The following is a 17,093-nucleotide window of genomic DNA, read 5'->3' as shown; positions in this document are numbered from 1 at the left end:
ATTTCCTCTTAACAAATTCAACATAATTATTGGTGTAATCAAGCCAGACTAACAACCCAAAATCCTCTCCACGGTGCGATCAGTAGCCTCTTTTTCTGGGTCACTAAATATTTATGAAGCCTATGAAGCACATTGTGGGTTGTTTTTAGGGACAACAACTACATGGACAAAGTCTTTTGAGACTCTGCTTCCTATCAGAGCACACTTACAAACTAGCTTGCAGGTCGACTTATCCGTAAATATGTATGAGATTCCTCCTTTGTGACTCACGAAGAGGAAAAATCAACCGAACACGTCAACAAAGGCTGTGTCTATTTCTAAATGCTCTGATGGCAGATTAGCATCTTGTCAGGGTTGAATATCTTCCGTTTCTCTTCTGGGATCAGAGAATTAAAGGGTCAGCTGTGGCTTTCAGGAACAACTCAGAGGGGATGATGGAAGGGCGAGGCTTTTTAGCGTGAAGTAATCCACACTGTCGTATCGGGAGGCCTGTATATGGGTCGCTGAAGAACATCTTGACCTCCTCTTATCCACAGCAGCCACTGGCTCATAGAAAATGGGAATGCATGTGCTGAAATAGATGTGTTAATGCGAATGTCCAAGAAGGATATGGAAAGCTTTCCTCCTTCATGTTGATACACACATATTTTCAATATGCACAGTTTTTTTTTCTTTTCCTTCCGGTCAGTCATTGAATTTATAAGCAATTTCATCCAGAGTTTAGACAAGTAGTTTATTAATCCAGTAACAGAAAATTAATCAGGAATTATTTTTGATAATCATTTTTAGTTTTAGGGATGTCAGTCAGTTTACTGTGCCGCATTGGTCCAGACTGAAATATCTCCACAGCTATTTAATGGTTTGCCATGAAGTTTTGTAGATACATTCATTGTGCCCAGAGGATGAATCCTACTGATTTCGGTGATCCCCTGACTTTTCCTCTAGTCTAGTGAGGTTAGCATTTTTTGCTTTTAGTGACATATTTCGACAACTATTGGATGAATTGGTCTGACATTTTATACAGACTTTCATGTCCCCCCGGAGGATGACTTGTAACTTTTCAACTTTTCACCTAGCACCAACACCAGGTCCAAATTTTGATATATCCAGTACTATGGCCTATGACTAAATACTTTTAATACAAAATTATAAGAGTCCCGTCAGGTACAGCTGTACTTTGTGTTTGTTTGCTAATTAGCAAATGGTCGCATGCTAACACGCTAAACTAAGATGGTGAACATGATAAACATTATGCTACTAAACCATGCTAAACACCACATTGCTGGACTCTTCATTATGAGCATGTTAGCATGCTGATGATAGCATTTGGCTCAAAGCACTGTTGTGCCTTAGTACAACCTCAAAGAGTTGCTAGCACGACTATAGACTCTTAGGTCTGGTTCAAGCAAAATATCAATCCTTTTCTGATTCCTGCTCCCCAAAGTTGAGGTTTTTCAGCTTTTCTTTGTTATTTATGATTTTAAAAAAATACTGAATATCTTTACCTCAGGGAAATAATAATTGGCATTTTCCACTATTTTCTTACAAAAGAAAATGATGAATCAGTTAATCAAGAAAACAGTCTGCAGATTAATTGATAATAAAAAAAAATCATTAGTTGCAGTCCTAATTTTTCCACAAAGAGGGAGAGTGTAGATCGTAGATCGATGTACTGCTCCTCCAGGGATGTTGATCAATGAGGTGAAGGGCTCGCCTCTGCAGTCAACATATTTTTAACTTAAACCAATTCCTGTCATCATTTAAAGTGAAGTTAATTTGATGGCAGGTTGTTTAACCATTGTGAACTCAGCTCTCAAGGTAGAGTCAACCTCTGACCTGGGAAACTGCACGTCCATTTGACTGAGCTTCACTCTGCTGTGTGGTGGAGAAGATTGAAGTTGAGATCAGAGGAATGTCTCTCTAAGAATGAAGAGACGGAGGTTAGGCGAGGAGGGCAGAATGGGCTAATCCTCTGGAGAAAAGAGGCAAGGCTTCATCAAAAGGGGCGAAAGTGAGGTGGAGACATGCAATATTGATAGAGAGAGGAGAGGAGAGTGTGATGGGTAGATGAGAGGAAGAGACTGTTCAGACAGGTTTCTGACCACAAACACACACACACACACACACACACACTGACACACACTTGCACACACACACATCCGAAGTTGTTTCTTCCATACACTGAAAAAGTTGTTGCTTGTTGGAAAAAATGCTTAAATTTAGGCACTGTCACTTATAATGTCTTGTTTTTATTTCCAGAATAAAGTCCTGAACATTGATGGAGTCAAGGTGAAGCTCCAGGTAAGAGCTTTAATTTATCCTGACAATGATTTAAAACAGGCTTCAGCAAAATTTCTGTTTTAATAGATGTAATAAAAAAATGTGTCAGCCAAATAGGAATGAAGCTGTACCCCCTCTAGCAGTGTAGCCACCTGTGTTTCCAACCTCCACTGTTTTCTAAGATAAAAACCCATTTTTATGGTGGCCCCTAAGAACATAAACACATTCAAGAGTGAAACCACAAACAAATATTATATTTCAACACTGAGACCACATTTTCTCTTTCAAAAGGAATTACAACATATTTCAAATGCTACGTACAACAGAGCTAGGCAGTCGTTTTCGAGGTGGACCCCTTGAAAATGGCATGATACATCTCAAGGGCTTTAACCTGATATAATAGATTTCCCTGAATTTCCAAATGGATTGCAGAGTTAAGCTAGCTGCTAGTTGATGCATGTGCCTAATAGCACATGATGAAGTAAGACACTTTCTGTGGCCTTATTTTGTGAGCACAATCAATGATCTGGACACATAGAGCTGCAGAAGGATAATTAGGTTTTACCCACCTCCACGTATACTTTCCATTAGTTTTCTTCCCTTCTCCACACTTCATTCACTATTTTGAGAACTGGAACCCCTGCTGAGAACAACTCAGCCTTGTTGTATGTTTAATATTTCTGTCAAACATACAACACGTGAATCATCTTAATTAGGAGTTGACAGAGGCTGGTGGAGAGGGCCTTTGCTCTGTGATGTATTCATTTGGGGTCAGTTTGCAGAGCAGCCTGTAGCCTACAAACACAGAGAGAGAGTTATTTTCCCTCCCTTAATTGCCATTCTTCATTACTGCCACTTGGATCCTGGGCGGATGGTTGCATCAGGGGGCAATCAGGAGGCAGAGCCGGCATCAAAGCTGGCATGTCTCAAAGAGAGGAGGAAGAGAGAGAAAATTGGTTAGGTATGCAAAGGGAATGATAATGTCCGTATCCAAACAGGCGGGGGGCCTGAAAAAATGCTGAAAAAAATAGAGGGAATGTTGTTTATACAAAAACCAAGTGAGGGATGTAGTCAACTTATTACAAGTCTGCTCTAGGGACGGGTTAAAATGTAATTGCCAGTGGAACCAAAGCTGAATAAAAGGATGTAAAAAAATAAAAGCAAAGCAAGGTTATTAATTATGACTGAAGCATTGCTTAATTAGTACTTCATGGCTTTTTTACTATACTGTACATATCAAGTATATGAGCTGTGTACTTTTAAAGCTGCAGTAGATAGATAAAATAGATAAAATCACAATGTGTAATGTGGGGTCAAATCCGAGCCCACTGAGAATTATCATCCTACTCTGCAGTTTCCCACAGCTCTACAGACCATTTTAGCATGTTTCGGCTCATTGTTTGGGTTTAACTACCTGCAACTTTACTGTTTTGGTTCTCTCTCACTGTTGGTTCTCGCTCTGATAAACCCAATTCACATTACCAAACAGACGACCGACACAGTTGGCGACTAGCTGATGAACACAGTGGAGCATTTAGCAGCTGTCCGGTGGACACTAGTCTGACTGTAACGCAACTCCAAATAAATGCTAATGTTGGTCGATGTCTGCCAGATGTATACATAAGCAAGCCTTTACACATTAGCCATAAAAACCTCATGGCGATTATATTTCAGTGTTGTTTACAGCTTGCTGCGCTGCCCCCAAGTGACCAAAAAAAATCAATTAATGTAGCTTTAGGCACAGAGCTTTTTCAGTGATGAACTCATAAGACAGCCGACTCCTCAGTAGTAAATCTCGTTTCCAGATTCCAGACGTATCCTGTATCACAGGAGTATATGGAATGGATGGTTTCACAATGAGCTACAGCAGACGGACAGAACAAACAGAAGACTTATTAAAAAGACAGAAGCTTCTCTCTGTTCAGTGATCACCGTCCTTTCTCATTCCCCGCAGATCTGGGACACAGCCGGACAGGAGCGGTTCCGCAGTGTCACTCATGCCTACTACCGTGACGCCCATGGTGAGACACTCACACATATACAAACTATAAGACGCTTTTGTGGCTGTTGTAGCACAGATTTACCTTTTTTCTTAGTTGAAAAGCTATCATTTTACGTTGCGACCCATCAGGCACATGACAGGATACTCAGGCTAGCGTCCTGATATGCATATGATGGCCTCACTGCAGTATGGGCTTAGAGTTACACATTTAATTGTGATTTTACCATCTGATGCATACCAAGTAAATGTTTTGTTTTGGCTTGGGTGTATCCATCCAATCCATCATTTAGGAGGTGCACATTACAGTGTTTGATTAGTGTACACGTTGCACTCAGTGAGCATAAAGGTATAGTGAAAAGGTGCCTTAGGGAATTTTGTTTGGACACATTGCTTTGCCGTGAAAATAAAGTGTTATTCCGGTTATAATCACAGCTGTGTTAGTGTTGAGGTGTAGATGAGTTTTTTTCTCCCACTGTGCAATCTTGTCAAGTGCTGAGGTTTTACAACTCTTCTCCTGAGATGGAAGGATGAAACATTAGGCATTCATGGCACCCTTTGTTGATCATAAGTCCTCAGCAATGGGTGTGTATTTGTATATCGTGTATGAGGCAAAAACCTTGAGCAATTTTTAAAAAAAAGCATATTATGGTCTGGTTAGTCATCTTTTCTCTTTTTTTTTTTCAATATCCAAGTGAGTTTGTGTTTGCGCAATCAAAGTAAAACACAAACAGTGTCAAGAACTGTGACATATACAAGACCAGGTGCACCCCAGAGTGTAACAAAAATTCTCTCACAATGCTATCATATTCCCAGATCACACGTGCTACTAAATCGTAGCTTCAAAGGCTTTATATGAAATGCTTTTGATTGACTGAAAGAGCAGTAGTTTTTTTTCTGAGGGGACAAATGGTGGCTCTGCTCCTTTTTTGGCACTTGTGTATGGAGAATGTAAAAACCTGGTTTGATGTTTTAATCTTAATCTAAAGTTGGGGATCACTGTGTGATCAAAGGAAAGGAACTTAGGCAGTGAGAGGTCTTGTGTGTCGGTGTGTGTGGGTGACCCACTACATGCATGCAGGATTTAGTGAGTGGAAATGATCCGTGTCTGTGTATTATCCTCATTATGCATGTCATGGTGTGGCGGTCAGCCTGCTTAATAACAGCAGGATTTATTTGAGTCTGTCTCCTGAAGGAAGCGGACCCTGGAGGATTTTTAGCAGGGCCAGTTTCAGGCACGACACCCGGGAGCGTATCTTCCTCTGAAAACCACATCTCGCATCCTTGGAGTACAGCCTTATACATCTCTGCGTCAGGATTTTCAATCATTTTTCCATTACAACCATGAAGCATATCAAAGGATGAGTTGAGCTAGTTTCACTACCTTTACCACAGAGCACGGTGTTACATAAAAGATTGTCCACACATCCCAATTATCAGAGATGTGACCTTTTTAAATGCTGATCACCTTCTCACCTTTCTCTTCTAAGAGCTGGACTGAGAAAATTAATTAGAAATAGGTAGAATTAGAAATAAGATAGGATCTGAACATCTGAACTTTATTGGCTGGCCTTTAGAAAAGTTTGACAGTTTCAGATTAATGAAAAAACAAAAAAAAAAACAAAAACAAAAAAAATTTTGTGCCTAATTGCAGTGGCACAGAAAAGCTGTGTCATCACTTGACCACCCATGTAGATACCAAGCCTATAAATGTTGCTGACTGTGATTCACTGCAACTTTGTCTAAATGGAACAAACGCCTGCTTCAGCAACAGACTGTCAGTGAGCGTTTGAAGTCTCTGAAGTCCTGTACAAAAGCTACAGTGGTCCCCCCAGCTTTCAGTATTTTGTTCAAACAGAAGCCCACACATTTTGATCTGCCTGCTTGCCTTCATGGCGCACGCTTGACTCCCAGTCTCTGCGAGCCTTCCAGAACCTCTAGAAACAAACTCAAGTTTCCATCTGTAAAGCAAACTTTTTTCCTTCCTTTACCTTCACCTAATCATGTAACGCAAGCAGTCGTTGCAGGTTTTAGAGTAAGCCTCTGTGACTCTTTTCACTGCTTAAAGCTGCACCGCACATCTCTCTACATCGGAGTATCTCTGTGAAAAGCCAGCTGACCTTGTGCAAAGCCACAACCTGAATTGTATATGAATCTTTAAATGCTTTGTGTGGCAGAGGGTTAAAAAAAATGAACCGATAATTGTCACTGATAATGGTGCTCATTTTTCTCTCGAATTTGAAAGTAATATTTTTTTATATCCCATAGCACTTCATTCTTAATGAACTTAATGGAATTACAGTGGTGTGACAAGGTCATTGATCAGTTCCAACCACTCAAACGTGTCCTGTTTAGTTTTCTTATAAACAAACAGAAGTTACGTTTACATACACTGTTCCTCACCAAAATGTATTGTGTGCATCCTTGAGGTCTAAGAAACATGTTATGTCCATTCTTTTCAAAAAAAATTTTAGTATTTAAAATCCTGCATTGTTGACATCACTGTTTGCTTTTAACAGTCTTTTTCTCCAGTGCCTCTGTTGGCACATCGGTATGATTGTTGATGCGTTACTGCCATCAACTGTCCATCAGGGGAACATCATAAAATCAGTGATAGGACGTGAATCTCGATTGCCCACATGCACGTGCAACTGCATACACCCATAAAAACATTGCTCCGTAGCACTACTGGTAGTCAAAACCCCACAGGGTACCTTTTTTTTAAGAGGTATTTAATACCAAGATGAATAGCACTGTTCTTCTAAAGGATGCTTCCATTCACTGGTTTTTATATGCATTTTTTATGTGTGCATCAAAAACTTGACTGGAAAAACCTGCAATATTTCAGTGGCACCCGACTGCTGAATTAGCTGCACCAACTATTTACCTGAAAGCACCCAACTCCTGATATTATATAAGGTATTATATAATGATATAATGGTAGTGGATGGAAACACACAGCTTTCTTTTTCTTAATTTTTTTTTTTTGCCAAATTTCTGGAAATTCATTTACAATTTGTGCTAAATTTCTGGAAATTCATTTATAATTTGTGCTAAATTTGGATGGAAACTAGACTATTGACTCTTCTAGTTGAAAGTTGCAAGTCTATACAAAAGTAATCAGTGATTGGCTGTTTAGACTTATACTTGTAACGAGAGATAGCTCTTGGCTTGCCTAAAGTAAATCAACAGTATTGCGGACTAAACCAGAGTTCAGCAACATATTGCTACAGTTAGCAACGCCAGTGCACAATGACGCGTTTTGTCAAGAAATCAATTGCCTAGTCTGATAACGCCTCAAGCATTTAATAATAAATGATGATAAATTTAGGCCAGGAAGCTGTTCTATGTTTAATACCAAAAGCCACGCATCGCATTCTGCTATGGTCCCAAAACGACTTGGGCCATGCCCTACGTTACTGTATCACTTTTATGGTTTATTACTGTTATATTTTTATGCAAAAAGATTGATGTTTTAGGCACTGACAGTGACATTATGGTGCAGAAAAGGATTTGCAGGTCGCTCATTGTAGAGACGTCTGACCGCAGTACTTTCTTGACCTTAAACCCATTTTAAACACAACTTGCAAACACACACTCATCCACGAAGCCGAGGCGGAGAATGATAAATGGAGCTAATTGTCACTGCCATAACTTTTTTGGGGCCAAAAGCAGAGCTGCAGGCAGAGAGTCCAGAGCTAAAGTGCCGGTGCATCCGGAGAGAGGATGAGTGTGGGAGGTTGGAGTGACTGTGAGTTAGTAGAGGCTTTAGAAGAGGACGCAGTGAGAGAGGTATGCAGAGAGGATTATTTTAGATGTTGGTGGATAGTCCGTGTATCGGCTGTGTGGGAGAAAAAGTGTAGACAGTCATCAGATAATTCTTTTTATCCTTGTGTAAGAAAAAATGGGTGTCTTCTCTCGTTTCAGTTTTCAGTATGCTTATCTTGGTTTATCTTATTTGTGTATAGTATACTGTGATAAAAACAGAGGACCATAGTTAGGAAAAAAACTTGGTGATAAACAAGAAAATTAAACAGGCAAAACACAAAGAAGAAATGTAAATTACAGGTTTGGTTGTAGCTGATTGTAGTTTTGGAAATGGGAAAATGGGGAATCACCAGTGTTTTAATGCTTAAAAAGGAAAACAAAGTGATCTGTTCTTTTTTAACAAGTAACACCAATCCACAAAAAGTATTGTCCAGCAACGTTTCCTAAACTGTCTGAGAAAGGCTTAATTTCGCTGTAATGTTTGATGTACTAACCTTGTAATTACTGTAGGCTTTCATGATGCACTGTATATTTTTAATGAAAAATGTTCAAGCTCAAATTGAAAATGAAATTAGGAAAAGATTCGTACAATCCAGTAAAAATCCAATCCGATAAAAATAAGAACAAATAATGTAAAGTTGTGAGATTGGAAATTAACTGTTTGTGGAAAGAGAGTGTTTAAATGTGAAGAGGAGACACAAAGTCATGTCTTAAAGTTTTCTCCAATTTCCATTGTACTGTACTTCCATCTGTGCTGTATTTGATCTTTTCTCTTCATGGTTGTCCTTGTATTCACCTTTAAAGTGCCTCAACAATTTAGCTCTTTCTCCTGTGTTGTTCTAATACCTTTTATTCCTGCCACTGCTCTTCCTTTTCACATCAAGTCTGTCTCTATTCTGCACTCATAATCTCTGTTCATCTCTTCATCCAAACCTCAATGTCACTGTTCCATTTGCCAGTAAATCTCGCGTATAATGAGACTTCTTGATTGAATTCTCTCTTTTCAGTGCTCAAAAGACTACAAATGACTGATTTGGTTAACTAATTTTTCAGAAATAACAATTGAGGCTGACCGTTACAGATAGTTATTAGTTATTATGTTCCAATTAGTTGGAACATTATTAATAAAAAATGGCTCTTGGAGAGGATGTTTAACACACCTGACAGAAAGGTACGCATGAACCTGCACACACACACACAGACTCTCAGCAAGTAGTCGCAGCAGCTTATGATTTTCTATGTCCTGACTTCAACCAGTGAGTGATAACGGACAGCAGAAGACTGAGAGGCACCTCCATGATAAGTCTAGCAGAGCTCAGGTTTATTACACAGCCGTCGGTCGGTATCATGCTCATTGCTCCTGGGCCGCCTCTTTCTCAGCTGCACAGCCCCTCGATGCCTCTTGAATACCCACACTCTCCGGGTAGGCTGCTCTGTCCATGGATAGAGGGACATGGACTGAGGCATCTGTGCAGTTCTAAAGGTCCTTTCACCCTCATCTACTCATTTCCATCCTCACTCATGCTGTAAAGTGGAATACCTTCAGATTTTCCACATGCATACTATTATACACAGTGGAATATTTATTTGTTTGCCAGATTAAGGTAGTAACTCAGATTATCACGTCGGTTATGTAAGCACCTTAAATGTGTTATTTGACATTATTTATGATCATAATAGGAGTAAACATAAATAGAACACTTTTTCAGTGTATCATTCCAACAAACATCAGTGTGAACATCAACACTTAGGCTTCGGAAAAGGGAGGAACATGTGGACTAATTCCTGTGAGAGGTTGTGAAACATATTGTCGGCATTATTATGTGAATCAATGAAGTTTGTCACTGTTCCTATTATATTACAGCATCTTGTGATACACTTGGCCAATACACAGAACTTCTGACCTTGTTATTGGCGAAGTTGGAATACTGTGCACCTTGCAAATGCCTTATAGAGGAACTCCACCAACTTTACACATCAAAGTCTGTCTACAAGTCTTTGGGTGTACCACTGCATATGTGAAAAAGCTTGTAAAAAAAAGCCTTTTGTGGCTCCAGAGGGAGTTGCAGTAAGTCTGATTGACTGCCTTAAGCAATGTCACTGATTGACAGTGTAGAAATTGGAATCCTGTTAGTGCAGCCATGTTTACAGTAAGGCCATCGATGGGACAAAATCAAACCAGTACTCATATGTAACCTTAAGGTAAAGTTTTATGAGGTTTACCCAGTGTTATCGGCACGTTTTGCCGCAACAGGTGATGAGACTGCTGAATAAAGGTCCCTGTCAGTTGACCAGCTAAAGTCTAAACTCCGGTCTGTCTGAGTTGTGACTCCAGACTTTGTCGGGCCAAGAGAGAGTACTGAAATGAATAAGCCTTGTGCTCAGAGTGAAAATGAACTTTCATAATTTAATCTGAAAGGGAATTGAGACATCAAGGTTAAAGATAAAATTAAACATTTGCTGAGAATTCTTTCCACCAAACCTTTTTTACATTACAAAATGATTTATAGACTTGAATTTTCAAATGATACAATTGAACCTTTCTCTGTTTCTCGCAGCTCTCCTTCTTCTGTATGATGTCACCAACAAAACATCCTTTGACAACATACAGGTAGGTTGCCTTTTGTTGCTCTCTGTTTGTTTGTAGCTCTGCATTCAATAATTGCATCGTTGCTGCAATTAGAAGCCTCTGAATGATTTTGTGTTAGAGCTAGCAACCTCTATCGGTTTCATTTTCTCACTGCCTTTTCATACTTTCCATGAACAACAGCCTGACATGGTAATTTTGAAATTACTAATTCAAATGAACTTTGCATCGGCCCATCAGATTAATTTTATAAGATGAAAAGCTGTGGCTAGATCATGACCACTCGCGTTGTCACAAAAGGCAGAGTAACATCTGATATATCATTCATTGTGGATGAGTGAATGACTGGATGATACAGCTTTGTAATATCAAATTGCTGAGTATATTTCAGTCACTGTCATTATTAACCCACACTTTTATCAAAATCAGTTCCATGTGACATGCTTAAACAGGCAGAGAGAGCGATCTGAAGGTCTCCCCTCATTTGGTCGGGTACCAAAGAAAAGGGGGAGGAGAAAAACAACAGAACAAACAGGAGCAAAGTGGATTGAATTTGATTTAATGTGGGATAACACTTTCAGCTTTTAGTCCAAGCTTTATGTTTCTCTCTGTGGACCAGAGGGAATGTTCAACTGTCCATTCATCTTACGCCCTCTCTTTCTCTCTCCGCTGAACTCTAATGTCTACAGAGAGGGGGGAAATATATGATGTTTAATGTGACTTTGCATGGCTGTTCTCATCCTCAGACTCAAAAATTGCCAGTCAGAGCCAGCGGCACATATCATAATAAATTTTTCAGTATTTAGCATTTAGATTGTGTCGGGAATCCTAGATGGTAACCAAAGGGAGTTGATGGGTTACACCTGACCACTGTGAAGCTGACCCATCCAACCAAACTGGGTCTGAACAGTGGGCAGAAACACTTCAGGACCCGGGGACCAACTCCAGTTCTGAGGCCAGTGTTTTGGTCAATAGCAGCAGTATTTTTAAAAGGCTTTCTTACTTAAGATGCAGTTTTTTTTTTGGAGACTGGAGGGAAACCATCATGGAGCGAACATGTTAACCCGACACAGAAAGGCCCCAGTGAATCCTTGTGGGCTTGTAACAGTGCTGACCACTGAGCCACTGCGGTGCCTGCTCTGTTTGTTGACACATACTGTGAAATGTTTGTGCTTTATGCACTCTGACAACGGGAACACTGAAAACAGATTAGATGATGGAGGATTAGGTGGATAAGAATAACCTCAGCACTCTTGCAAAGGAAGCCATTTATTAGACCAGAGAATTGATTTACCAACATGATCAGATAGACTGGATATGCAGCTTCTCAAACTGAGACTCGACGTGGAAGATGCTTGTACAGAAACTGTGTTAAGACCATATAGCTTTATTATAAAAAGGTTTTTAATGGAGCCTGTCCTGCAGAACACAGATCAAAGCACAACCTAATCTTGGCTGCCCAGACATACTCCCTTTAATGATTATCTAATTAAAAAGAAAATAGGAATTCAATACAAAACCCGACACGAGGAATATCGATTTTTTTCTTTTTGTCATCATATATTACTTACGTACTTAGAAAATAACAACTCTTCAGCATGCATTGGCCTCTATAATAGCTTTCTGTTGTTCTGACTTATTCAGATAAGTGATACGTTTGCCACTGAGACTTCCCACTTGAGTACCTTTACTTACCTTTTTTGGGGGTTTTTTTGATTGGATTTTATTTTTATCCACAAAAAATTCTGAAACAAGCTGTGAAAGTATAGAAACAAACAAAAATGGGCAATGCCTTGAAGCAAGAGGGGGGGAAAAAAAAGACACAGGGAGGGAGGATTTGAAAAGATACAGAGGTGAAGTTATATCTTAATCTATAATGAAAATATTATGTATTTGCTGCCCCACTGTCAGAAACATCTATGTCCTCCATCAACATAGTGGCTCTGCTGTCAGAGGGTATGAAGTCGTGCCAGCTGGCGTCACTGTGTCATTATACCTGCTGTCCCCCCCCCCCGTGTAGCAAGTGTACCCTGCAGCAGAAGGGGTGACAATTTTTCCCCAGCTTTAGTTGATACTGGTCATCAGATAAAATGGCTCTTTCAGAGCAGCAGAGGGGCTGTTAAGGGAAGGGGAGGTTTTTGTCTCCAGTCTCTGCCAAAGAATTATGATGTCCCCCTCTACCCCGAGAGGTCATTAAATCAGGAAAGGTGCTTCTTTAGCCCCAGGCCTGAACAGCAGCTCAAGGAGAGACGGAGGGAGGAAGGAAGGATGTGTGTGAGGGCAGAAGATGAGGGGAAGGACATGGATATGTTGGACGGGCAGTAACAGAAGGGAGGATGAAATGAAGTTTCCTACCCTCTCAGTGGTAGGCTGGGTTATCTACAGACCCCTATTTCGTCTTTGTCTTATCTCTTCACGGTCCAGTGGCTCCGGCTCTGTTTTATAAAGAAGTCTTTTTTGTACAAGAGCCTCCTCCGCAGCCAACGGGGACCGCACTGATGCAGAGTACTTGCATTGTCTCTACAAACTGTCCTTCAAACTGTTGGGCCCTGGACTACTCAGTGTATGAGTTTTCACTGTTAACTGTACCAGACAGTAAAAAACATTATGCTTAAGTATGCTCTCAATATGATAATGTCCTCCTGTAAAAAAAACCAATAAATAAAACCATAGGTTGTCTGTGCAAGCAGCTAATTACTGCTGTAACAACTGTTACACAGTCCAAAACAACAAATTAAAAATTTCACCCTTTTGGTCAGGGTCATCTGTGACCTCCGACAAGCCTTTTTTGACAGCAGACATTTTAACGTGTTACAGTCGGAAAAGCACAGGTGTGAATATTATAATGATTGATGGCTGTATTCCTTTTAGCTGCTTGAGTGTCAGGATCCTGGTACTGTGCATGCTGGCTCACAGTCACGCTGTCATGGCCTACCATGACACTCATTATGGTGTTTTTTCACCATAATGTGTTGTGTTTTCGCTATGACAAGTCAAAATGTCTGCGATGATTTATTCTTTGCCGTGTTGTTACGTTGCATTGGTGCAGATTATTATTTGAAACAGTTTCTAGTCCCTCAGAGATAAATTAAGGGTAATCTTTAGCCTTCCCTCCTTCCTTTACCATCTCCACGACCCTCCACCACTCTCATACTCAGTCAGTGTCTATTACAGCAAGGCTGGCGGCAATCAGCAGATGCCTGCTGGTACACTTCTGCCTAACAAGCACTAACTCATGGTAATGAACCCTAATGGTGACGAATGCCGCTCTGAAGGAGATGGAGAAATGAGAGGGGCAAATCATTCTCTCCTCTTCTGCCCTCAGACCCACTCTTTTCTGCGGTGTATCGTTGTCTACCCAGCTAGGAGACATTCAGGCAAGCAAAGTAAATAAATATATATCATTGGAGCTGTCCATCATCCGGGGCAGAGTGACTTAACATTTAAGGCAGGAGAGGCAGCTAATATTTCAGATGCTACATCCGAAACTGAGAGTTATTGAGGTGTTTCACGATCATCATCTATCTTTTTTTATGTAATACACAATGGCAAGTATTTGTTGGTGCAAGCCATTGCAGCACAAATACACAAGCCATTTAGTAATGAGATGAATTGCTTCTTGTCAGTAGTAGTGCTTCGCGGAGACTATAAGAGTCCACTTAGGCCTCAGCTGCAAATCTTTTGTCTGGGTTACAGTATTAAAAAGCAGCCTGGCTCCTGTGGCGCCATCATTCAGAGAAAGAGTCATTTGTTGTTGATTCCTACTCTGAGAATGATGGGAATCAGAAAGGTTGTCGCGGAACGAATCAGTGCTCTCTATCCGTCAATTAACCTTCAGGTCCTGAAATACACCATTTAAAAAGGGCAAAATGCCAAGCTGGGAAATATCTGGCTATATAGCTGCTAAATGCTCCACTATGGTCACCAGCTAGTTGCTAACTATGTCTGTCTGTTTAGATAAGAACAGCTTTAACCTTAGCAGTGGTCAGATCGGAAAACGCCTACAAAAATTGTTTTTAACCATTTTTAAAGGCAATAACAAACTACATAATAGTCTGTACGACTTGTTGATCTGCTGACATGTCCTTGAGCAATACATCAGCTCAGGCCGTGCTTTTTTTGTGGCTAAACCTTTTGACTACGTGTAAAAACAAAAAAAAACATTAAAAAAATCCCTTTGTATTCTAATAGCATTAGAAATGATCAGTGCTCTGGGAGTGATCCAAGTGAGCTACTCTCATAAGACACAAACTGTCTTTTTAATATTGACGGTGCTGATCAATAGCTCTAACCTGGATTAGAATCCATTCTCTGTAGATATAATCAAATGTTTCTTATCGAACAGTCTAGCCTTGATGGTAATTGTTAAATGATGCATTACTTTGCAGCTGCACTTGCTCTTACATCTCTGTGTGCGTGTTTGCACGTGCTAAGGCCAGAATGCTTGATGGTGCCTGCGTGTCTGTGTTGTAGAAACCCAGTAAAAGGAATGAGAGAACGGAAGCCTTCATCTGTGTGCCCTCATTCATCTCTCTCAGTCTGTCCCCCGGTGCATGGACTGACTTCAAATGAAATGGCCGCCTGCCTGCCACGTAGCTGTTAGTTAAATGTCAGGGCACCGCCACACCAGATGGTGATGCGAGAAACTGTCAGTAAATAATGCAGTGATATGAATTAAAATATCATTCATTTATAATCAGTGGAGAATCTGGCATTTTAGAAGTGACAGTTGTATGAAGAAACATTTCACAGATCATTCTTCACCATCAGGTTCTAAACAAGTTAGTGGGGGCATGACATGCAGTAATTGTAATTCATTACCTTGTCACTCACACATCACCTGTAATTTGCTCTCCTTCATGGAACATTATTCCATTACACTTTATGTCAGCTCAATTCCTGCAGTAGATTACTGCCTGTCCTTTATTGCAGTCATATATGATGCAGCCAGTGGGGCGTAGCTCTGTGTGTGAGTGGAGATGATTCACCGGTGTCAGACAGCTGCTTTCTGTGGACATTTCCATTTACTTTGATGTCAGCTGCGAAGTGACAAAGAGGATGAGACGCTTATGTGCGCAAAAACATGCACTCAAGCACAAGTGAGATGAATGAAGATGGTCGTATAAGTTGCTTGTTTTTTTGCTGTTGCTGGATGAGTTCGATTCTCCAGAGGATCTATGCATCGGTGGATGGATTTATGTCAGAGGTGTTAGACTGTCTCTATGCAAATAACTTCAAAATAGGTAAAAAAGAGGTTGAATGTTCTCATTCTTTGTCCTTGTTTCATGTTTTTATTTCACTCTTAGCTCAAAAAAGGCTCCTTTTGGTTGTGGAGAGCTTGGAAAAAGGATGGCCCTATCCTCCCCAACATCTCGCTGCTCTTTGTTACATAACATATCATTTCTGCCTGCTCACCAGAAAAGTGCCTTATATGTTCCTCGGAGTTTGTTGCAACTCTGCAGAGGGAAGCTGTTTACCTTTGAGGGGGCTGACACAGGTCAAAGCCGTTCAGACGCTCTCAGAACCAAAATATGATATGCGGACTATCTATTTCTATCCCTTCTCTTACTGCATCAAAAAGCACTGTGAATTATTATATAATATTATATAGAAAAATCAAAGACAGCTTTGTCATAAACTGAAGTGCTTTACTGGCCCTTCAGTTATTTGGACTGCAAGTCTACTACTTATATGAGAGATTATCCAAGAAGGATTGGCATGTATTAGTTCTATTGTTTGCTCTGCCATTGCCCCAAAATATTTGAATGAACTGATGGGGGTAAAGGCGTATGAAAGGAAAAAATATTCAAGGTTGGACAGTTTGGAATCCATTGACGAGGCCAGTTTAAAGAAAACTGTTGTTTACTGTTGGGTACAGAGTTTTGGATCTATAGTCCATGAAAAGAAAAAGGCTGCATAAGAAAAGCTGATCTGAACTAGCAACTCCATCAAACAGAAAGAAAAAAAAGAAAATGTGGGGTCTGATTCACGGTCAACAGAAGAGAAGAACGAAGAGTATTTTTGCTTCAGGAAAAACATTTGCAATCTTAAATGCAGGGTTGTAAACACAGGTTTGTTTAGAAAGTTTCCCATAACCTCTAAGTTTTTGGGGATTTTTTTTTTAATTTTATTTTATTTTTTTTTAATTTTATACACGAAGTCACTTTTACGCTGTCATTTTTCCCAAAAGAATTTCTAATGTGATACAGATTCATCACATAATCTGGGAGCCAGGGGTCTTGCAAAGTGTGTTTTGTGCCAGATAGGTTTGCGCAAGATGAGTCATCAGCTCACCTTCTATATTGTTTGTCTGTTTCTGTATCATTTCTGTGATCAGTCACAGTAACTGTTGACACTACAGTTTCAGGGAATACATGTGATCCCCCTAAAACCCAGCGCTGTAAACCTTATTTTTTTCCCTCTGCGTGCAGTTTTTATTTCTCTTTTAAATTCCTCGTT

At 40.1% G+C, this 17,093-nt stretch overlaps 1 protein-coding gene across 1 annotated transcript in view; it reads left to right on the top strand.

Moving 5' to 3' along the window:
- Window positions 1-17,093, top strand: part of LOC120788407 (ras-related protein Rab-26-like) — a 55,084-nt gene that overhangs the window by 19,421 nt on the left and 18,570 nt on the right. Inside the window, exons 3-5 of the mRNA XM_040124205.1 lie at window positions 2,260-2,301; window positions 4,235-4,301; window positions 10,606-10,658. Of these exons, the coding sequence (XP_039980139.1) occupies window positions 2,260-2,301; window positions 4,235-4,301; window positions 10,606-10,658 (162 nt within the window). The remainder of the gene's footprint in view (window positions 1-2,259; window positions 2,302-4,234; window positions 4,302-10,605; window positions 10,659-17,093) is intronic.

This window comes from Xiphias gladius, chromosome 3, assembly GCF_016859285.1.
Source record: "Xiphias gladius isolate SHS-SW01 ecotype Sanya breed wild chromosome 3, ASM1685928v1, whole genome shotgun sequence".
NCBI lineage: Eukaryota > Metazoa > Chordata > Actinopteri > Istiophoriformes > Xiphiidae > Xiphias > Xiphias gladius.
This window is presented reverse-complemented; position numbering and strand designations above follow the sequence as displayed.